The sequence below is a fragment of the Vanessa cardui genome, chromosome 1 (genome assembly GCF_905220365.1).
Source record: "Vanessa cardui chromosome 1, ilVanCard2.1, whole genome shotgun sequence".
Lineage (NCBI taxonomy): Eukaryota > Metazoa > Arthropoda > Insecta > Lepidoptera > Nymphalidae > Vanessa > Vanessa cardui.
In genome coordinates, this window is record NC_061123.1 from 2,526,381 (window position 1) to 2,551,225 (window position 24,845).

Here is a 24,845-nt window from a genome sequence, read left to right on the forward strand (position 1 = left end):
GATATTAACTAAATACATTTGGAAATATGTTACAATCAGTATATTATGCCGATGCTGCCGAAATATAGTGACTTTTATATTAAAAAGTGGAGCAGAAAATACTGTAACGCGAATGTATGGACATTCATAGTAGTGTCTACCCGAACGTGAGTTCGTCGAACGTTGCCGAATAGAGAAGCGAAAAGGGAGCACGCATGTGTTATTGCGGTATGAAATTTATAATTAAAAAATAAAATAAATTAGTATTTTATATGAAGTAAATTTATATTACAAAATAATTAGTTGTAACAAATCTATTTATTTTTACAATAGCAACATATTTTATTGTTTTACAACATGTTTTACTGTTTCTAAACGTACCTTGTTATGTGACAAACTTCAGGCTACTTTGTGTTCGTTAATTTGCAATGACTGATGTCGAAACAACTTGAAATGATAAACAAAAGTATGATAGTCGTGGGCGTTGCCACATTTTGTTTCCCAGATAATTCATTGATTAATACTGTGATAACTTGATAAGACTTTCGCGTGTTTTGTGACCGTGTACTAGATTTTTAGTATTTATGATATTAAAGATTTGTGTCATACGTCATTTGTTAAAGTTATTATAACAAACTTTGAAACAACATTCTTTTGATAAATTTATGCTTACTGAATTTATTTATTTGTAAATAATAGCATAAACGGGATGGTACTGATTGTATACAGAGAGTTTCATTGATAATTTTAGAAACAAGATTAAAAACTTAGTGTTTAATATGTGATTCATTCCTAACATCTTATAAGAATAAGACCATAGTGCTTATGAAAAATGTTGGGAAATTTTTTGTTAACGTTTTTAGTGTGTGTTTGTATGTGCGTGAATGTGAAATCTCAATCAAATAAAGATCTGTATAATGGACAGTATAAAAACGAGTACTATAACACAAGGCAGCAAGATAGTTCTCGTGAATCAAAACTTCCTAATCCCGGAGACAGTAATTACAGAACTTATTTGTATAATAACCGAAGATATGGAACAGATCCCTCTAGATACAACCCATACAATCCGAACATAAACCAACCGGGTGGCTTTCCATATAATCCAATTGAAAGTAACCCATTGGATGATCAGTTCAAATATAATACAGTAAGTTCATATGATATAGCTCAATAGGTTATATAGCTTTTCTTGTTTTATTTTGAGTTAATTACTAACATATTAATTTTTAGCTTGAAAACACTAAATAAAATACTCTACCGAACTCTCTGCAAAGATATGTGTTGATAATAATAAAAATTGTATCTTTTCATTTTAACAGAATATCGACCCAAACAATCCAGATGCTCTGTTTCCTGGTGTTCTTGGGGGATGGAGGGAGGACTTACAAGGACGAGAGAGAAGAGACTCCCGTCAGTTGAAGCGAGATATATTTGTTAATACTAACTATGGACAAGTTCAAGGATTTAAGGTAAGATATGTTTTAAGCTATACCTATAAGTGATGGTGTTTTTATTTATAATAACCATCTGAACAGCTACTGAGCAAATATAAGAAATACTTATTCTAAATATTGTTAATAATCTGTCTCATGAGATTGTAAGTTATCAAAAAGTTGCAGACAGTTATTCAACTTACAATAAATCATAAAATTTCTGTAGATTATAGATATTTGGTTATGTTACATTAGAGGTTTTACAATTCCATTGAAATTCACATCAATAGATTTTAATCTTTGGTATATGGAATAAAGTAAAGTGGTTTCAAATATAATGATTTATAGTTCACACTTTCTTTATTCCTTTTCACATATAAATAAAATTAAAATTAATTACAGTTTTTTTATATGTATCACTAGTATACTGTATAAAAGAAAGGTTTTTGTGCTTTTTTATATTCTATATCTATCTCAGCTGTCTTTAAAAACTCTTAAAAATGTAGGAAACTCAAAAAGCTATCTCTCAAAGCAAGCATGAAAAAGTTTACAGTTAACAAGAACAAAGATTTTACCAAGTAACATAAATGATTGAAATAATATGGTGTAATAATAAACCACTTAATTCCATATGTTGTAAATTTCCCAATGCTAAAGATAAACACTTAAATTTAGATATTCTAAAAAGTTTTTGTAACCATTTCTATCAACCATAATTAACTTACCTACTTGAACAACAAAACAATGGAAGCATAAAACAGAGGTCAATAGCCCTACTCAAACAAAATATTCTTCCAAATACAAACGGAAATAGAGTTATTATTTCTAATAAGTCAGTATTATTAATTTAATAGTCATTGTCAGATTTGAAAAGATCATTAAATAAATGGAATATGACTCTGCCCAAAGGTAGCCTGGAAGAGATTGCTTCTTAGTTATAAGGCCGCCTGTTACAACTTTGTGTACCAAAATTGTCATTTTTAGTTTTAAGTTTGGTTGTAATTGAGTTAAAAAATAAATAAATTTATTAATTACTTTATTAAACATGATTGCCTTTTGTTTTGTTGATGTTTTCTATGAAATAAGTTGTGTGCATTCAACATATAAAAACTTATTTCAATATAATTTAATTATCAAAAGTACTTTAACTCTTGCTTACTATATATTTAAACAGGGAAAGCCCAGTATTACTGTATAGTGCTACGCTATGTGATTTAACCTTTATGTAAACTGTGTTATTATCAATTGTATGATTGATACAAGTCAAATGTTATAAACTGCTATATATGGCCTTTCCCAAAAATTTTTTGCATGAGCATGTTAGGATGATGTGAATGTGAAAGTAGCGTTTTCGTGCGCTATTTATATATGGAATTTTTAACTTCATATTTTTCAGCAAATGTGTACTAGAAATAAAAAAAAACAACTTTTACTGAATTCCTTAACCTCTAATAAATAACATAAAAGGGTATTTTAAAACCATCCTATTATGTGTTAATGTTAACCAAGTCATGCCTGTATTTTATTTGAAAAAAAAAATCAGTAGATTACTAATGTGAAATATATCAAAAACCAATTATAAATTGCACTTAGTTAGTTAGTTATTATTTTTAAACATTTTCCTAATACATAATATATGCTTAGCAATTGTTTTTATATATTTGTGATTTGTTTCATCAGGTATATTTATACGACAATCCAGATCCTAATTCAGGATACCGACCTTGGTTAACACCGGTGGAAAGGATACAGGGTGAAGTATCGGTGTTCCTTGGTATACCATATGCTCGACCTCCTGTCTTAGAAGGAAGATTTAAGGTAATATATACTTATTAGTAGTTTTTCTGTTTTTTTGTTTTATTATATACTAGCTGTTTGTCCCCGCTTTACTTGGGTAAAACAAAGTTACATATACAATTATTGGCTTGAAGACAACAAACATTCCAAGAATTTAAAACCCTTTCTTGATATCGAATTGTTTTATTTTATTTGTACAGTCGGGGTAAGAAAATGTTCGTCACCTTAAGATCTATTTTCATGTGCTCAGTATGAACGATAATCTGCTTTACCGATAGAGGACATATGACACTGACATCAGTGTCATATGTATCAGTAGAAGATATCATATCTAATTTAAATGTGGAATGACTAATAACGCCATTAAAGAGATTTCATTTTGATATAAAAGTTTAGACTATGTGTCTAAAGATGTTAAACTATTTTGAACCAAGTTATCATACTATGTAAGTTTCATTTTTTTTGCAGTTAGTGTTAGTGTGTTTAGTGCTTTAGTTTCAAAATGTACTAAAAGTTTAAGACTTGATAAAGGAATGAATTTGAAAACTGACAAAGGTTTTCTTACCCTGACTGTACATAACGAATGTAATGTTGTTTTTATTATTCTAGCCACCTCGTAGGCATCCAGGCTGGCAACTCATGCAGGCGGTAGACTGGGGGCCCGCCTGCCCGCAGCCAGTCAGGTTCACGGGCGCTACGAAGGGCATACGAGACATGGACGAGGACTGCTTATATCTGAACATATTCTCGCCTAATGTAAGTAGCAACAACAGCAATGTCTTGATAATAAAATTCGTTATTTGCCTTGTTACTTACAGAACTGTACTATTTCTATATATAAGAATTGCTGAAGTTCGTTGTCAATGCTTACACTTACGTCCTTTGGAAACTTTGAGTTACGAGTTAAACGTTAAGTTAAATTAGGTATGTTTACTTTTAAATTTTCCAAAACGAATTGTGTTAAAATAATTACAATTTTTAAGATATATGAGTATATTATGTGGATTTTTTAATATATTTTTTTAGTATGATATACATATTATCAGGGCCGTATTTAGGGGAGGGCAACTGGGGCAACGGCCCTGGGGCCTCCACATGAGTGGGGGCCACATCAGTTTACAACGAGTTAACAAATACCGAGATATAGTCAAATTATAATAATGTTACTACTTAATATTTTAACAGTTACCGATACAAAGTAATTAAATCATAGCTTACTGATTGAAATAAAAAAAAGTAATTAATTCATGATAATATAATTATTAAGTTGTTCACGCTTCTGTTTGTCTAGGGCCCCCACTTCTTTGTGGCCCGGGGGCCTCCAGACCTTTCAATCTGACTCTGCATATTATATTGAATATTTTATTACTTTCCAATTCCAACATACAATGTATCAAGTCTATGACGAATATATTTCGACTTATATATAATTTTAAATAAGTTAATGAATTAAATTAGCACCGAAGCTCATCACGAAACATATTACGAATACGTTCGAAACGATCGCGTTCATCAAAAGCGACCGAGGCGGTGTAGTCTAAATTAGACCAATTAAAGCTTAGCAAAGCCTGACTAATGATTCATTTGTGACACGGCGGACGTGACACGTCGCTTCAATCACCCCAAGTGACTCGGTAACGTTACAAATTGAAATTAAGTTTAATTAGCTAATTTGCGTTATTGTAGTACTCGGCGAATTTCATGCAAGATATTTATTTTGTGTCAAAGTGAAATGCTCTTTGTGTAATTAGGATTATGATTTATTTTCAATTGACGTTTTTGATAACTTATTCGAGTACAGTTTAAATCATTTCAATGCCGTTTTTCTCAGGGAATTTAAAGAAATTATGGTCTCGCTATTTTCGGGGGCTAATTCTACTAACGATCATAACTGTTATGATCGTTCACGATTCTATTCCGATATAATTTGGAGTAATGTACACAAAAATAAAAACTCAGTTTGTAACTTGTATCGAATCTACTTCTATTATTATTTTATTTTTAACAAGTAAATGGACGAGCAAATGGGCGATGAATGAGTAAGTTGTGACCATCGCCCAAAGACAATAACGCTGTAAAACATATTAATTACTAGCTGAATCTGCGCAGTTACCCGCGCGAAATTTATAAAACACAAACTTCCAACCCCTAAGGAGGTAACTTAGGGGTAGAGTTTTGTAAAATCCGTTATTAAAAAGTTAATTATTATAACCAAAGTACAATTTACAAGTTTGTAAGTGTTATACCATGTGAGATTCGTGATTAATTTGCGTGTTATATAGATATATTATACGATTGATTGTATCGTGTGTGTAGAGTAGGAAAACGGCAACGATAACGTTTTATTTCGAACGCGATAAATTTACAATTTTGTAGTAGAATTGATCCGCAAGATGTTTAAAAGTAATTAAATACTCTTATATATACATACATACATGGTTTTAATGAAATTGCCTTTAAAAAAAATCTTTTTACTCATGATTCTATCGCGAAGATAGATATAATTTATTACACCTTTTTTGTAACCATCCCATGGTATTGAAATACGTCTTCGTATTATAATGAATTGGAATAAATATTCCCATTGGTATAGAACACAATGACCACATAGCAACAATAGATCATTGTTCTCGTTTATTTATTTCTGTATGCTAATTATTATTTATTCTCTTCATTGCGAATGTTTAATATAAAAATAATTAAAGATATTGGTATATCCTTAATTAATAATACGTTATAAAGGGTAGTTTATCTGTGGCCCCGTAGATAATATATTTAAATTTATACATTTTTTTTTGAACGAGCTTACAACATAGATACCTGATGTTAAGTGGTCACCACTGTCATAGACAATGACGCTGTAAGAACTATTGACATTTCCTCATATATCGGCAATGCGCCACCGTCTTTGGAAACTAAGTTCTTAGCTATGTCCCTTGTACCTGTCTGTACACTGGCTCACTCATCCTTCAAACCGGAACACGACAAGACTGAGTACTATTGTTTGGCTGTAGAATATTGAATAAATGTTGTTATTCCTAAATCCTACATCCTACGGTTTGGAAAATCTGAAATAAACAAATAATTATTCACTCATCCAGAACGACATCGTCACAATTGCAAAAATCTCTAAAATGACTTTTTCATACCAAACGATCTCATTTCGTACATACTTTCTAGTGTAATTTTGTCAGAATTATTGTTATATAGATGTCAATCAAAAACTATTGAAACAATATTTCTGACAATATTGACGTTCTGGATGAGCGATTTATTAATTATTAGTATTCGGTCGCGCCCTCGCTTTTTAGGAGGTGGTGATTTCTATACTAGTACTGATATTACAATTCAAAGAATATTTACAATCTTTGAGTCCAGATGGCCCAGTGGTTAGAACACGTGCATCTTAACCGATGATTATGGGTTCAAACCCAGGCAAGCACCGCTGATTCATGTGCTTAATTTGTCTTTATAATTCATCTCGTGCTCAGCGGTGAAGAAAAACATCGCGAGGAAACCTGCATGTGACAAATTTCATAAAAATTCTGCCACATGTGTATTCCACCAACCCGCATTGGAACAGCGTTGTGGAATACGTTCCAAACCTTCTCCTCAAAGGGAAAGGAGGCCTTTAGCCCTGCAGTGGGAATTTACAGGCTGTTGTTGTTACAATCTTTTCCTTTATTCGAACAGACTGAAGCTGGGTCAACGGCGCAGAAATACCCCGTGATGGTATACATACACGGGGGTCAGTTCTCTTCCGGTGCATCCAACTTGTTTCCCGCGCACATGCTGGCCGCTTTCTACGATGTCGTCGTTGTCTCATTTAATTACAGATTGGGAGCGCTCGGTGAGTCATTGATTTTTAAATTGATTAACGAAAGTTATTTGAAAAAGATGACGCCAAAAACTCTTAGTGTTTCTTTATTTTTATCATTAGCATTATCATAGCATGTACCATAAAACAAAGTCGCTTACCGCTGTCTGTCCCTATGTATACTTAGGTCATAAATAAATAAATATGAGAAAACATCACATACATTGCTCTGATCCCAACGTAAGCAGCTAAAGCACTTGTGTTATGGAAAATCAGAAGCAACGACGGTACCACAGGTCAATAAAATTACATGCGGTTTTTTCTAATAGATAAAGTGTTTCGTGAGAAAGGTTTTGGTACATAATATATGGACAATATAGTAAAGAAATCTTGATGATTTTAAAAGTTTCTAATGTGATGTAAATAAAAACAATCAGTAGTATTTTTAGTATACATATCATATCAATATTGAAATCTCAACTATAATAGAGTTAAGATATAATTTATAAACTATAAAAGAAAATATCAACATATCAATATTGAAAGCGTGCGAAGCCGGGGCGTATCGCTAGTTACTAAATATTGAAAAACATTTTTTAAAATTGATCAATAGGCTATTTGACTGGTTTTTAAAATCCTTTTTTTATTATTTAGTAGAGGTTAAGGAACCCAGTAAAAGTTGATTTCTTTATTTCTAGTACATATTTGCCGAAAAATATCATATTAAAAATTCCATATTTAAATAACGCGCGAAAACGCTACTTGGACAATATGACGCTGCAATGGGTTCGGTGACGTCACTGCTGTATTATAATCTGTGGTACATATAGTAAAAAAGCAAGGTTTACAAGAAAGTGACTTAATCATAAGCCCGGTCAATCAGGAGCGTTTTGTGTCACGTGAAAAACGTTTGAAAATATGTATTTTTATTTATTGATTTTTGAATAAATTAAGTATTATTTTCAAGTTTCGTTAGTAAATAACCATTTTTAAACTCATAATATACACTGATTACAATAATTCACAATTTATTTTTCGCATTTTCAAATAGCCTATTATCACGTTTCCGTTTCAAAGGTTTCCTGTCAACCGCTGATGAAAATTCTCCTGGTAACTACGGCATACTCGACCAAGCGATGGCACTTCAATGGGTGAGAGATAACATAGGGCCGTTCAATGGTGACACCGGTTCCATTACCTTGTTCGGGCCCGGCGCCGGTGCAGCATCAGCTGGTCTGCTAGCTGTTTATCCACCGACCAGAGATATCGTTTCAAGAGTTATAGCACAGGTAAAAAAAAAAAAACAAATATATTTTTTTTTGGCGACTATATCATAGGATATTCAATTATTTTTGATTGTGTATAATATAACTAATTTTAATTATTTGCTTATCACTACATAGTATAAAACAAAGTCGGTTTTTCTGTCCTATATCGTAGTATGCTTAAATATTTAAAACTACGCAACGGATTTTGATGCGGTTTTTTTTTTAATAGATTGAGTGATTCGAGAAGAAGGTTTTATTTATAGGTGGGCGATTTAGTAAAGAAACACTGATAATTTTAGAAGTTTCTACTGTGATGTCATATTATCGCTAGTGCCTAATAAAAAAATCTAGTAAAAGTTTTTTTTTTAATTTACAAATTTTTAATACTTTTTACTCTGAGTTGCCAGTTAAAGTAATAAAAAAAATACCATCATTATTCATTTGACGTATTAAATCAAATGTTATAATATAAATATTTAAAAAAAAAAAACAATCGAACGTCGCAATTTGTCAGTATTCGATTTTTAAATATTTATATTATATTGTTTTTAATATTTTAAACGATAAGTTTATTTAAACTTTTTTAATATTTTTCCAGAGTGGTTCTGCGCTAGCTGACTGGGCGCTCATCGAGGATAAGTTCCGCGTGCAGAACACGTCGTTGGTCTTCGGGCGGCTACTCGGCTGCCCCATCGACTCCTCGTGGAAGCTCGTCAACTGCCTCCGTCAAGGGAGAAGCTTCTATGAACTGGGAAACGCTGAGTTCGAGGTACAATTTGTTTTATTATCTGTTTGTATAGCATTCATTTTGTATTTGATTAATCGTCATTTTTTTACGACCTCCATGGTCGAGTAGTGTGTACACCAGTTTTCATGGATACGACACTCCGAGGTTCGATTCCTTGCCGAGTTAATGTAGAAAATGTTTATTAGTTTTCTAGGTTGTCTTGGGTGTGGGTGTTTGTGGTGCCGTCGTAACTTCTGATTTTTCATAACGCACGTGCTTTAGCTAGTTATATTGGGATCAGAGTAATGTATGTGATGTTGTCCAATTTTTTTTTTTTACATGTATTGGAGTACAGCAAAAGCAAAGTTAAAGTACCCTTAATATGTATACTATATGCAATTTGCTAATATATTTATCTTGTTTATAATATATTTTTTAGAATACATTTATATTGATACATTTAATTAATATTATAGTACTATAATTTGACTTCAAAAGTTCCCCTTGCCTTGCACAGGAATTAAAATCGATTTTTTTTTTTTAAATCTATACTTTTTTTTATTGGTATAGGTTGGCGGACGAGCATATGAGCCACCTGATGGTAAGTGGTCACCATCACCCATAGAAAATGACGCTGTAAGAAATATTAACTATTCTTTACATCGTCAACGTGTCACCAACCTTGGGAACTAAGATGTTATGTCCCTTGCGCCTGTAGTTACACTGGCTCACTCACCCTTCAAACCGGAACACAACAATACTGAGTACTGTTATTTGGCGGTAGAATAACTGATGAGTGGGTGGTACCTACCTACACAGGCTTGCACAAAGCCCTACCACCAAGTATTTAATACAGATAATTTAATTTTTGACCAGTATGTTGAATTCGAGGTCAAACTTGTTTGATATGTTTCTGTCTCACTCATTCTATTGCCTTTTCGCGGTGAAATAAATGTTATGAAATACATAGAGATGCGTGTTTAACGCTTCACTACTATTGCTTGTGTAAGATTTCATGCATCTTAATAAGAAGGTCTTTTAAGTGAATTCATCCGATGATTGCGGGTTCAAACCCAGGCAAGCACCACTATATATATATAATTCATCTTTTTATAATTCATCTCGTGCTCGCCGGTGAAGGAAAACATCGTAAGGAAACCTGCATGTGTCTAATTTCATCGCAATTCTTCCACATGTGCATTCCACCAACCCGCATTGGAACAGCGTGATGGAATATGTTCCAAACCCTCTCCTTATGGAAGAGGAGGCCTTATCCCAGCATTGGGTAATTTACAGGCTGTTACATCACTTTTACGTAATACTTTTACGTAAATTGTTTTATGTTGTTCTTTTTCAACTATACGAATTGATTGTTTATAGCCGAACGTTGGTTTTATCCCCTGGGGTCCCGTGCTCGAGAATAACTTCACGTTCCCCGGGGACGAGTGGTACGACGGCTGGCGGGAGCGCGACTGGCATTTCCTGGCGACCACTCCCGAGGAATTGATTGTCAGGCGGCAGTTCAATCCTGCCCTTAGGTACATGACCGGCGTGACCACGCAGGAAGCGGCTTATGTTTTGTGTAAGTATATTTTGTATAACGATTTTGATTTGATCATACATTAAACTAGAGGGAAATGGTATCACTGGTAACCTTCGGTTTTACACGTTTTGGTTGAAATCTGTATGTGTTTCAAAATTTTTCGTATTTACTTGGTTTGAAAATTTGAAAAGTTAAAATAATTTAATTTACATGTTTTCTATACAAAAGCTTTTATGTCATATCAATTGTGTCACATTTGAAATGAAGTTTTAATTCAACAGTGAAAGTTTTTTTTAGACTTATTAATCAAATAAAAAGTTATTTTTAAGATTCTTTTTTTTAGCATAATGCTGTCTTTTCCATTAGTCATATTACACACACTACTTTTGTGAGTGATCTATACAAGGTTTAAATGTTTGTCCTTCGCAGAAAAACTTTGGCCTACCGTCAAAATGGCCCAAATCAATGAACTTTATTTCAATATTCCGTTCAGATGCAAACGAGTCCCTGGCGCCCGGCTACGAGATAGACACGCGCTGGTTCGACCAGAAGGTGCGGGAGTTCGTGCAGCGCTACAACTACACGCTGAACCCGCGCGGCGTGTACGAGGCCGTGCGCTACATGTACACGTACCACCCCGCGCCGCGCAACGCCAGCGCCCTGCGCGACCAGTACGTGCACGTGAGTGACCACCTGCTGACACTAGCCCTTGGTCATCGACCACAGGCAATTCCTCATATTCATTAATCTAACATTTTCACTGTAGGTGTATTTTTGTAAAATGGACAAGCAAATAACTCACCTGATGGTAAGTGATCACCACCGCTCATAAACAATGGTGCTGTAAGAAATGCGCCACTTACCTTGGGAATTAAGATAATATGTTTTGTATGTGTAGTTACACTGGCTCACTCTTTCAAAAAATCAAAATCAAAATCAAAATAAACTTTATTCAAGTAGGCTTTTATAAGCACTTTTGAATCGTCATTTTACAATTGAGTGAAGCTACCACCGGTTCGGAAAGTAGATTCTACCGAGAAGAACCGGCAAGAAACTCAGTAGTTACTCTTTTTTAACATTTAAAAAATACAACGTCATGTTAATTAAATACCATTATTTCAATTAATGTATCCTGCTTGGAAGTCAACAGGTATTAACTCCACGCTTTTTTATCATCTACAAAATCTTGTATCGAATAGTATGCTTTTTCTACCAATGTATTTTTAACAAACGATTTGAATTTACTAAACGGCAAAGTTAAAAATTTCTGCGGAATTTTATTATAGAAACGGATACCTTGCCCCAAGAAGGATCCATTGACTTTGCGGAGTCGGAAACTTGGCGTTATAAGTTTATCCTTACTTCTAGTGCATATACAATGATTATCACTGATTTTATCAAAGTGATCAATGTTACTGTGAATATACATGATATTGTTGTAAATATATTGCGACGCAACAGTAAGTATTCCTATTCTGTTAAAAACATCCCGAAGAGAGTCTCTAGCTCCAAGATTATAAATAAACCGAATTGCTCTCTTTTGTAAAATAAAGACAGATTCAATATCTGCAGCGTTACCCCAAAGTAATATGCCATATGACATAATACTGTGAAAATAACCAAAATAAACTAAACGAGCGGTATCAATATCAGTTAGTTGTCTAACTTTTCTAACCGCGTATGTTGCGGAGCTGAGTCTTCCTGTTAGGGATGATAAATGAGAGGTCCACTGAAGTCTGGAATCTAATTCTATTCCTAAAAACACCGTAGTATCAGCTACTTCAAGACGGTCACCATTTAAAGATATATTATAATTTTGCTTGCTAACATTAGGTAGGGTAAAAACTACACATTTTGTTTTTTGAGCATTCAAAACTAAATTATTTACTGTAAACCAATTGTGTATCTGTGATAATGCACCGTTCACATCGTCATAGTCATTTTTTTTCCTGTCAACCTTAAAAATCAGCGAAGTATCGTCAGCAAACAACACTATATCACAAATACCCTTAACATAGAAAGGAAGATCATTTATATATACTAGGAATAGAAAGGGACCCAAAATTGAACCTTGTGGAACTCCCATTTTTAACGTAGATCCAGAAGACTTTATTCCATTAATGAAAACTTGCTGGATTCTTTGACTTAAATATGAAGCGATGAGATCAAGAGCTTTACCTTTAACACCGTAATATTTGAGCTTATAAAGAAGCGTTTCGTGTTCTACACAATCGAATGCTTTAGATAAATCACAGAATACTCCAATAGCGTTCTGTGATTTCTCCCAAGCATCGTAAATATGTTTGAGAAGCGCAATTCCCGCATCAGTTGTCGAGCGACCTCTTCTAAAACCGAATTGCTCACCATGAAAAATAGCATTTGTACCGAAATGGACGAGAAGTTGATTTAAAATAATTTTTTCGAAAATTTTACTTAAAGATGGGAGTATTGAAATAGGCCTGTAATTACCGGGATCGCTTCTGTTTCCAGTTTTAAAAAGTGGTAAAACTTTACTACATTTTAACAAGTTAGGAAATGAACCCGTGTCCAAACTCTTGTTAAAAATTACTGCTATATACGGAGCAATATCGTATATGATGTTATTAAAAAATTTTACCGAAATGCCCCATATGTCGTTAGTTTTTTTAATATTTATAGTTTTAAATACTTTTATGACATCTATTGCAGAAACCGTTTCAAATGAAAAATCAATAACGCATTTAGAAACACTATTATTTAATAACCTAGCTGCATTTGATGTAGATGATTTTAAATGAAATGTTATTTTATGGGGTACTTTATCAAAAAATGATTCAAATAAATTAGCAACCTCTAATTCAGAACTCGTGTATCTACTACCTGTGTTCAATTCTATTGGTATCATTTCCTTTTTGTGTTTTCCACTAACACTACTAATAACATCCCATGTGGCTTTAATTCTATTATCAGAATTCAGGATTTTTTTCTTTAAATATAAGGACTTAGCAGAAATGCATACTGTTTTAAAAATTTTTGAATATTTAATGACGTATTCTAAAAAGGCTACGCTTCGATTCCACCGCCTCATATCATATAAGTCGTATAATTTATTTCTACTTTTATAAATACCAACAGTAGCCCAGTCACTAAACTTTAATTTTGTGTTACTATAACATGATTTCATTTTAAATATATTGTTAAATTCTTTTAGTATTACTTCAAAAAATGAATTATAAAGCTCATTTGGATCCTGTGTCGTAAGATCTAGATTAGACAATTTATACGCCACAATATCTTTAAAACAATGTAATTTGTTAGCCGTTATTGGCCTGTATGTTATTTTTTTTAAATGATTTATTTCTTTGTGTTTTAATGAAAACTTCTGACCACAATGGTCAGAAGTTAAATTATTTATAATTGATACTTCATATATTTCACAGTCACAGAACACATTATCAATACACGTAGAAGTGCCGTCGGTTATTCGCGTCGGTTCATTAACTCTATGAGTTAAATTAAATGACATAAACAAGGCAACCAACCGAACACTTAACGTAGTTTCTTTAAGTAAGTCGACGTTAAAGTCCCCACATACAATTATATATTTATTAGTTTTACATAGCTTTTTAAGAATGTCCTCCATAGTGGTTTCAAACAAATAATAATCTCCCGATGGGGGCCGGTACACGCAGACTATAATGTACTGTGGAAATTCCACGCAGGATAGTTCGATAGTACGTTCGATAGAGAGGGCCACAATATCTTTTCGAGATTTACAAACGATATCATTCCGTACTAATATTAATGAGCCACCACGAATAGCACTCCCTCTTACGAACGAACTTGACAGTTTAAAGTTTGAAATATTAAATATGTCAAATTTTTTAACCCAATGTTCTGTGAAACAAAATACATGTATTTTATAATACTCCGAAAATAATTCTATTTCATGATCTTTGCCACCTATGCCCTGTATATTTTGATGTATAATATTTAAGTAAGAGGGCGCAGATGTTGTCGTTTTATTTAGTTTAAACTATTAATTTGAGTATTTTTAATTTTGTCGGTGTTAATATAAATTAAATTATTATTTTTATTATACATATGATCCTTGGTAACATTACTTGTAAAATAATTTTTGATATTGTAGGCAATTAGGTTACCAATTTGTCTTTTCGATTTCATTGGTAGGTACATAGTATCCTCTGTCCACTTAAATCTATGAATAAATTTATTAATGTCAAATAACATAAAATCATTACTGCAATGTCGAGTCAAATTATATAGACATAGGTTTAAGTCATAAATATGTAAATTCTGTGCATCTGTCAAGGTATGTGAATATGGAAATAAACTAATTATAAATTTGCATTTCTTTTGATTTTGGATTTCAATTAATAATTTAATATCCTTAATTAAACTCTTTTTGTTTAGAGACAAACTGTCACCATGCATTAATACTACTACATTATTAGAACCCAGATGCATAGAATTTATTTTATTTATTTGGTATTGATAGGTTGCCCCGGGTGAGCATGTGTTAAATACATTTTTTATTTCACTTTTAATTATTGAGCCAAAGCCCTGTCCTAACTTATCCGATACTACAATAACATCTTTATTTAATTCTAACCCCAGTTTATTATGGTTATGGATCCCTGGTGCACATTGACTCAATTTGATAGGTGATACTTTGGTATTATTACTATTAGGAGGAACCAACTCATTTTCCTGAGTATGCATACAGTTACATTTATTCGATAAGGATTCAAATTTTTCTAAGTTAGAGGTGCATAGCTCAAGAAGATTGTTGGCTGTGTGTATGTGTTCCTCTATCTGTTTTTGAGCCAATTCATATTTTTTATTAACAAAATCTAAAGATCTTTGTAGGCTAGAAATTTCTAATTGCAGTTGTTCAATGTCATTTTCATATATTATTTTATTATTCTGCAATTTATTATTTGATGATTTTACTTTATTAATTAAATGTGACCGGTCTTTTCTCATTTTGCATATGTATTGATAGTTATTAATGTTTTTTTTTGTTTTACGGATGAATTTATTTAATTTTATATATTTTTTTATCTTATTATGTGAACTCATGGGTGTATGTTTAATTTTAGACTCCTGTAAGGTGGTATTGGAGTCAGGGGCAGGTATAACTAACTCATTATACAAACTTTCAGTCGCATCACATTTCTGGCTTGTTTGAATTTTTTCCAATTCTAATTCTGCCTTTTGAGCATTATAAAGACTCACTTCCAGTTCTGTAATGCGACTCAAAGCTCTTTCATGTTCCTCGCTACACTCTTTAAATGAGGTCACAATCTCAAGAAGGTTGTCCCGCTGGCTAACAACATCTAAACAATGTTCGTTTAATTTAGCTAACTCGCTTTTGAGTTCAGTGTTTTTATTAACAATTTTTTGAATCTCTTCTTCACTGTCCTCACGCTCTTGAAGAAGTTGTCTGTTTAACTCCTTGGAAGATTGTAATTCTTTAAGGGTCAATTGGAATTTGGCCTCCATATCTTTCATTGAAGTTTTGCGGGTCATGATAGTATACTCCATGATGTTAAACTGTAAAATTATAATAAGATGTATTTAAATACTCTTAAAGAAGTTATTTTATATAATAAGGGTTGTTCAGATCTATGTGTAAAAAAGATTATTATAGGTAGGTATATCAAGATATTATTTCTTATTTTTTTGTCAGTTAAGGTACTAGCAATTAATTAAGGCAAACTTATATTATATGTGATATTTGGTATAATATTACAATAGTACTATGTGAATCACATATAATATAATGTTTTTAATTATTTTTTATTTTCTTTTGTAAATATGTAGGTATACAGTTATTTAGTTTTTAATTAATTCAAACAATATTATAAGCTTAATGTACACTGAACACAAGGATTACAGCTTACAAAATAAGCTGAGGCCTATGCACAGTACATATATTGTGAAGAACTATCTGAGGACTATGTTAAAATCTTCAACTTTGCTTCCAACTATTTGTCAAGCAAAGTGAGACAGTAATCACGCCAAAGGAGCAGACAGATGCTATCCACAACATGCAAGCCTTGTTCGAATTAGGTTATAACGTGTAAAATATCTTTAAAACAAAATACTCCCCGGGTTTATGCAGAAGATTTCAAGTTAAGCGGCCGTTAGAGTATGACAGTCGATTCGATTCTTCTTTTGTTCAGATTTAGTTGAGTATATGCGTCACAAACACTATTGACACTGTTTTTAAGAATTGTAATCCAGATTTACTACCGTAAATATATATTAAAACACTTAAAACTAAATAATTTAAAATATTTAAAATTAATTTAAATTTGACATGTCACCCTGTTTAAAGAGGAAAACAACAATCAATCAATCAAAATAAACTTTATTCAAGTAGGCTTTTATAAGCACTTTTGAATCGTCATTTTAAAATTAAGTGAAGCTACCACCGTTTCGGAAAGTAGTTACTCTTTTTTATCATGTCATGTTAATTATATACTTATTTAAATTAATGTATCCTGCTTGGAAGTCAACAGGAACAATACTGATTATTATTTGAAGGAAGAATATCTGCTAAGTGCGTGTTACCTACCCAGACGCATAGAGCCCTACCACCAAGAATAGTATTTTAATAAAAAATGAATAAGTATTTTAATTTATTCAAGGTCACAGCGCTTAATATTTGAACGTCACGTTGACAGTTCCTCTCGGACTTAAATTAATGTATCCTGCTTGGAAGTCAACAGGAACAATACTGATTATTATTTGAAGGAAGAATATCTGCTAAGTGCGTGTTACCTACCCAGACGCATAGAGCCCTACCACCAAGAATAGTATTTTAATAAAAAATGAATAAGTATTTTAATTTATTCAAGGTCACAGCGCTTAATATTTGAACGTCACGTTGACAGTTCCTCTCGGACTTCCTGTACCGCGCGCCGACAGACAAGATGGTGAAGCTGCTACTGGAACAGAGCGTGCCCGTGTACATGTACGTTCTCAACACGACGGTGGAGGCGTTCGGCTGGCCCGAGTGGCGGCGCTACGCGCACGACACGGAGCACTCGTTCCTCGCCGGCGCTCCCTTCATGGACCAGGAGTTCTTCCCGCGGAGGCACCGCATCGACCGCCAGGCGTGGACCCCGAACGATAGGAACATGAGCCACTTCTTTATGAAGGCGTACTCTGATTTTGCTAGATTTGGGTAAGTTTCATTTATAGTAATAAACTGCCTACTAAAGTGGCTTTTTCCTATTCAGGTTGAAAATACTGTAAAAACTGTTTCTGTGCCTCGACAGTCAAACAAAGCCCTAGCTGAGTGGGTTCTAGTTGAATTGTTCTGTGGATCTGTAAGAGAGAGGGAATTTATAGTATTTGTGTTTGCGACACGGAATATTATACAAATATAGTACTAACCTAGATAGTTTGCTATTTTTAGCATCTCTTGAAGCCGATGAGCGAATACATTAAATAGTCATGACTGTTTTATAATTTTACGTCAAAATTAACCTACAAATTAGCACCACATCATCGTTGTCATAAGTCGTTAAGGTCCATTATTTTTTTGTTAGGTTTTCCTCTTGCTTTTTATAACATATCGTAAAAAAAAACCTTAGGGAGACCTATCGGCTAAGGTTATTAATATTCTGCAGTACGCAGATGATCTAAATTTGCACAGATCAAAACAAAACATTTACATATACATATTTATTTTGGTATTCCAGTAACCCAACCCGCTCTCGCATCCTGGGCTTGCACTTCGAGATGGCGACGGCTGGACAACTGCGCTACTTAAATCTGAACACGACGTACAACTCGAGCATCCAACTCAACTACAGGCAGACCGAACTCGCCTTCTGGACCGTGTACCTCCCCACGGTTATCGGACGACTTGTACCCACATATCCGCCAATCACAGAGGTTACTTGATTTACTTAATGGAAATTTATAATTTAAGTCTTCATAACAGCTGTAAAACAATCGCCTTTGGCCTAAAGTTGGCCCAAAATGGTAAAATGGCCCAAATTTGTAAGAAATATTAAACTAGAAACTCTTTTATTCAACATGGTAGCAAAACACATATTTATTGATAGTCAAATTAAACACTACCACTCGTTCGGTAAAGAAAATACCCTGATATGAAAAAAATCGGAAAAAACTCAGCGGGCCTTTTTTGTCATATTATCATATACATATACATATAAATCAAACGTCTGTTTTTTTATTAAAACGACGATTTATATTCTGCTGACCTTACTTTTGAAGACGGTTAAAATGCTAAATATTACTAATATCGCAGAAAGAAGGGTCCCAATAGGCATCCAAACGGTCAATTAGATCATTGATGTTATTGCGTTCCAGTACTGGTGGGAGCCGAAGCAGCCGCTCCAGATAGCGTTCTGGTCGGTTTCCAGCGCCTGCCTCGTCCTCATCGTACTACTGGTGGTCTGCTGCATGCTGTGGAGGAACGCTAAGAGGTAACTATTCATTGTGTAATAATACAGGTACTGTGAGGTGGTAACGATCTTTGTGAGAGAATAACTTCCATTTGTATATTTTGTTAAGTATTACGTGTGGATTAATTTATTTAATTGTGAGTTTCATATTAACAAATAACCGAGCTTTAATGCGTATATTTTTAGTAGATAAGGTTATTAATCCATGGTACTTACGTATTATTTGAACAGATTCTATATCATATAACATTTCGTTTGATAAAAGTTAACACCATTTTTTTATAAGGTAATAAAATTATTATTAACCTTACAAATTAATATTCACCATGTAAATATTACTAACCCAACATTTTCCATTACAATGCTTTATACTAACGATACAATTTTTCACAACAGGGCTATACCACCAAAGTGGAAACTAATACCGACGATGTAGGTGAAGTTTGCTACGATTATAGATGTTTCACGTACACAGATATTAATGCTTTCAACAGAATTGGACTAAAATCAATACACAATTTTATTATTAGTTTTCTCGAAATAACTAGGAAATTGAAAGCTTAAAATTTTAAAATTTTCTAAAATTATTTTAAATAAACCTTTTTAGAATAGGTTTAGTAACCATTTGTGAGAAAATAAACATTCATTTACCTCAGGATTGTCCTAAATTGCTCTAATTCTAATTAAAGAAATACAACTAACATGTATACTCAATATGTATGTAAACTTTTAAGATTTGCAATCATTAATTGAAAGTGATACATAATTGGATTTTTTGAATGTGTATTTATTTTAGTCAATTCTCTATATTCTGCACTATTTATTTTAAACCGCTTGTCGCTTTATATTTGCTTTTTGTTGTAGTGTTTTACCTATTATATAAAGGTTTAGTAAGTCGTTGAATGCATGAAAGGACTTGTTCTTTTCTATAACTCGCTGCTGAACTGATTAAGCCATCCTGTGTTAGATCCCGAGCCCAGTTAATAATAAGGAAGAGCTACTAAAACACCAAGTCTTTGTTTTAAGAAGGAAGGCTCATGAAACTAATTTCGTACCAATACTTTCATATACCATGTTAGTGCAATTTTTTTATTTTAGAATTACATACAGCTTGAAAATAACTATACAGCGGCTTGGTGTACAAGTATAAGCAAAATTCAAGGCACCCAATTTCAAGGAAGAATGTCTCAAAAAAAACACACAAAAACTTTTTGTAGCATCCTTGAATAAAGTATTTTGAACCCCCGAAACACATACTTATCTTAACTACGATATGTTCAGTCATGTAAAGACCATCAACTTTTTATGGTTTTTATGTTATGGATTTGGTTTACAATTATGAGCGTTGAGTTCATTTAGTAAATAAATATTTATGCTTGATCAATTCCCACAATTGATATTTAAGATATTTATAAAATTTAATAATATGTTAATGTTAAACAGAGAAACGGACAGATACTACAACGGCGACATATTCATGGTGCCCGAACTGGAGGAGAGCGGCATCGAGAACGCGTCGCGCTCCCGGGACAACATATACGAGTACCGCGACGTGCCCGTCAAGCGGACGCCGCACACACTCACGAGAACGGTGAGCATACATACATATATATAGGTTACCGTTAGATTACAAAATTCGTTAGATTACAAACTGTCTCGTTAGATACGACAACAACCTGTAAATTTCCCACTGCTGGGCTAAGTCCTCCTTTCCCTTGAGGAGATAGTTTGAAACATATTTCACCACGCTGCTCCAATGCGAGTTGGTGGAATATACGTAGTAAGGTCCAAAAGTTTCCGGCCTGAACTATAAAATGAAGGATAAATCTCAAACAACGTTTATCATTTTTCAATATAGTCCCCTTTTATTTGAATACACTTTTCGCATCGCTTTACTAACATTTCAATTCCTTTAAAAAAAAAGTCTGCAGTTTTATCTTCAAAATGTGCCAAAACCGCGGACTTCACCTCTTCATCCGTGTTAAACCTTTTTCCACGCAAGTCAGATTTCAGTTTTGAAAATAAATAATAATCGCTTGGGGCCAAGTCAGGGCTATATGGTGGATGGTCGAGCTCAGTGAACCCGCATTCTTTGATGGCAGTCTTGGAAACACCCGCTGTGTGGACCGGCGCATTGTCATGAAGCAGCATCACTCCTCGAGACAATTTTCCTCGACGCTTTTCTTTAATAGCATCTCGCAATTGATGTAGTAAGGAAGCGTAGTACTCGCCTGTTATAGTTGTAACGCTCTTTAAAATCCGCTAGTAATATTCCCTGGGAATCCCAAAATATTGTGGCCATGATATTTTTTTGTGACTGAGACACCTTGGCTTTCTTGGGCCGTGGTGAGCTTGGACGACGCCACTCCATCGATTCTCTTTTAGACAAAGGATCATAGTAAAGAACCATAGTTTCGTCTCCTGTTACAATTGAATCCAAAACTTCTTTTTGTCGGCCTTCACAAAGAGATAAAAATTGAGTACAGCACTTCACACGTTCTTGCTTCTGAATAGCAGAAAGAAGTTTTGGGACCCATCTTGCACTGACCTTATTCATGCCCAAATGCTCATGGAGGATTCTAAGCACAGTTGTTTTCGAAAGACCCGTCATAGCTGCTAATTCTTTTGTCTTTAGCCGCCTGTCCTCCAGTACTTTCTCTTCGACAAACTGAATGTTTTCGTCCGTAATGGCCTCAGACGGACGTCCTGGGCGGGGTTCATCTTCAATTGATTGCCTTCCTAAACGAAATTGTTTCGCCCATTCTTTTACGGTAGAATATGAAGGAGAGGATTGTCCATATACAGCATCCAAACGTTGTTTGATTTCAGACGGCGTCCTCCCCTCTTTTGTCAAAAATTTGATCACGGCTCGATACTCAATCTTATCCATTTCGAATTTTTTGCTGACTTTCTGATTTCAAAAGGTTATAACTTTGACAATAAATGAAATAGAAGAATATTTTAAATTGTGGGTAGAACACAAAAGTGTAATTTTTCAATGTCAAGCTAGTTTAATATCATTGATGAATCTAAAGCGGGTAGGCCGGAAACTTTTGGACCTTACTACGTATATGTGGTAGAGTTTCAATGAAATTAGACACATGCAAGGTTTCCTCACGATGGTTTCCTTCAGCGCCAATTAATGTTTCCTAACTCTATATTACATTAAAAGCCAGCAACGCACCTGCTAGTCTCTGGTGTGGCAGATGTGGCAGATGTGGCAGATGTCCATAGGCGGGGGGGTCACTTTTCATCAGATGAGCCTCCTGCCCTTTCGTCATCTATAGTTGAGATATAGTGCAAAACAAAGCAATTATAAAATTTAAAATATTCATACACGTTGTATGTGCTAAAAATACGAAACTAATACAGTTTTAGACAAGTCCATACTATTTCAAATAAAAAAAGTATTCTAATTTGCAATTGTTCAATTTGAAATAAACGACGCGGCGCAAACAGCGACCTTTTACTGATAACCACTGATAACCATTTTGAACACTATGGGCCATTTCTCAAGTGATGACGTAACGTCCGCCCGCAGATAAGCCAGCCGCAGACGCTGCAGTCGTCGCACGCGCCGTCGGAGGCGTCCACGGAGTCGGCGCTGTCGCTGCGCGAGAGCGCGCGCCGCCCGTCGCCCGCGCCGCGCGCGCGCTCCACCACGCAGCTCGTGCGCGGCGTGCCGCAGACCACCGTGTGACGCGCATACCATTTGCTACACTATTCATTAAACTACAATATCATGTACGACGCTGTATATTTGTATACGTAAAAGTAAAATGTAAGTAACAGCCCGTTAATTTCCCACTGCTGAGAAAGGCCTCCTCTTCCGTTAAGGAGAGGGTTTGGAACATATTCCACCACGCTGTTCCAATGCGGGTTGGTGGAATGCACATGTGGCAGAATTTCGATGAAATTAGACACATGCAGGTTTCCTCACGATGTTTTCCTTCACCGCTGAGCACGAGATGAATTCTAAAGACAAATTTATATATCATTTATACGATACTGTTTATTTGTATACATGGAATATTTAAATTAAATATTTTCATATTTGTACATTAATTGTATAAGCGTATTAGAAGTATTTTAAATGTTTGTTGTCGATCTCTGTTACGTATTTTGTAATGAACTAATTTTCAAGTGAAATAAACCACAATGATTAAATTAATGTTGTACATTCCAATGGCAGGAGAGGTAAGTGTAAAGTGACCTTGATTTGTCAACTTTATGTTCTAAGTTGTGTATTTATACTTCTACCGTCGAAATCAACAGTCAGTTATATAGAGTAAAAAATTAAAAGACAGTTAAAGAGTTAAGTAGCAGTACTATTTGTAGCGTGATTTCGTATAAGTTTAGAGAAGTGCACTTATTTATAAAGAAAAAGTAGCTCACAAGATTAGTAATATAAAACGGCAATCCATAAGAAATGATACTTCCTTAATATTTTAATTATACTATAAAGGTAAAGCGTGACTTTTACCACTAAAACGTGTATTATTATCAATTTTAAGAATACATCAATGTTTACAATCATATTATTAATGGAAGTAACCGTTTAAGCCACGCATAGATAATATATAATATTTGATATATCTCTATTAGACCCTTTTTTTCTCTTAAACAGAAATGGGATTTTAAAATAACTGGTAAATAGATATACTTGTTGGCAGCTATAACGATGCGTCATCACTCCACATCACACGCACGTACACGCACAACAATTAATATTTGTAACATATTTTCGCACGCGTGTTAATACAAAAAGTACCCTATCTCCCCCTTGATGAGTTTGCTTCATATTGGATTATATCAAATTCTGTTAGGGGCTTTTTTATGGTATAGGTTGGCGGACGAGCATATGGGCCACTTGATGGTAAGTGGTCACCATTACCCATAAACAATGATGCTGTAAGAAATATTAACTATTCTTTAAATCGTCAATGCGCCACTAACCTTGGGAACATTATGTCCCTTGTGCCTGTAGTTACACTGGCTCACTCACCCTTCAAACCGGAACACAACAATACTGAGTAATGTTGTTTGGCGATAGAATAACTGATGAGTGGGTGGTACCTACCCAGACGGGCCTGCACTAAGCCCTACCACCAAAGCGTAACAGATAAGCAGAGTTACTAACGCATTTATAATCTATATTAATTTTATGAATGTAAAAGTAAGTATGTCTGTCTGTGGCTCTTTCATGACCAAACCGCTGAACCGAATTCGATAAAATTTGTTATGAAGCAAACTTGAACTCCAAGAAAGGGCATAGACCACTTTTTTCCCTAACACATGAAAATCAACACCTTCGAACGCGAAGCCGCGGAAACTAATAGTATTAGTATATGCACGCATGTGTGTGTGAAGTCACACTTAAGTTAGAATGCAGTTACATACGTGTACGCACACGTATGTAACTGCATTACGTGTGTGTGCGTAGATAACGTTCATTTCTTCACTTTTTCTTAACAATGATATGACCACCGCTAGTTAATATTACCACGTAAGGTTGTTTATAATGTTGCCATCGCTGAAGTGCTTTAGACTGACATACTTTAAGTTCTAAGCTTATTACGAACGAAAGAAACAAATTTAGAATCGTACTAGAAAGTTTTAAACGTATTTTATTAAGTTACCGACTATTTTATTTTTATAATTATTTTTGATATGTTTTCTTTATAAACTATTTTAACGGTACATAATATGTAATATTTTCAGTACAGTCGACGTATGATTTAATCAATCAAGTGAAATTTTAGTAATTGTAAATTGTCGAGGCAATTATAGTTTTAAGTGTAAATGTTTGTGATCGTCCGTCCGTCCATGAT

General features: G+C 34.0%; 1 protein-coding gene across 2 annotated transcripts; it reads left to right on the top strand.

Annotated features, from left to right (window-relative positions):
* Positions 1-386: 386 nt before the first annotated feature.
* LOC124530238 (cholinesterase) lies at positions 387-22,874 on the top strand. Of its 2 annotated transcripts, XM_047104295.1 has the most exons (15): positions 387-1,129; positions 1,302-1,451; positions 3,096-3,233; positions 3,822-3,968; positions 6,906-7,062; positions 8,107-8,318; positions 8,896-9,066; positions 10,405-10,606; positions 11,061-11,248; positions 17,470-17,762; positions 18,283-18,478; positions 18,920-19,035; positions 19,411-19,446; positions 20,458-20,605; positions 22,556-22,874. In XM_047104295.1, exons 1-15 carry the CDS (start codon positions 812-814, stop codon positions 22,712-22,714), a joined length of 2,631 nt encoding a protein of 876 aa, XP_046960251.1. In that variant the 5' UTR covers positions 387-811; the 3' UTR covers positions 22,715-22,874. The 2 variants fall into 2 exon arrangements, with proteins under 2 accessions (XP_046960251.1, XP_046960259.1); XM_047104303.1 differs by lacking the exon at positions 19,411-19,446 and having other exon boundaries at positions 22,556-22,873.
* Positions 22,875-24,845: the final 1,971 nt, after the last annotated feature.

Coding starts and splice junctions, on each gene's coding strand:
- LOC124530238 (XM_047104295.1), top strand. CDS start 812: ATGTTGGGAAATTTTTTGTTAACGTTTTTAGTGTGTGTTTGTATGTGC. Junction 3,969..6,905: donor TGAACATATTCTCGCCTAAT/GTAAGTAGCAAC, acceptor TTATTCGAACAG/ACTGAAGCTGGGTCAACGGC. Junction 20,606..22,555: donor CGCACACACTCACGAGAACG/GTGAGCATACAT, acceptor GTCCGCCCGCAG/ATAAGCCAGCCGCAGACGCT.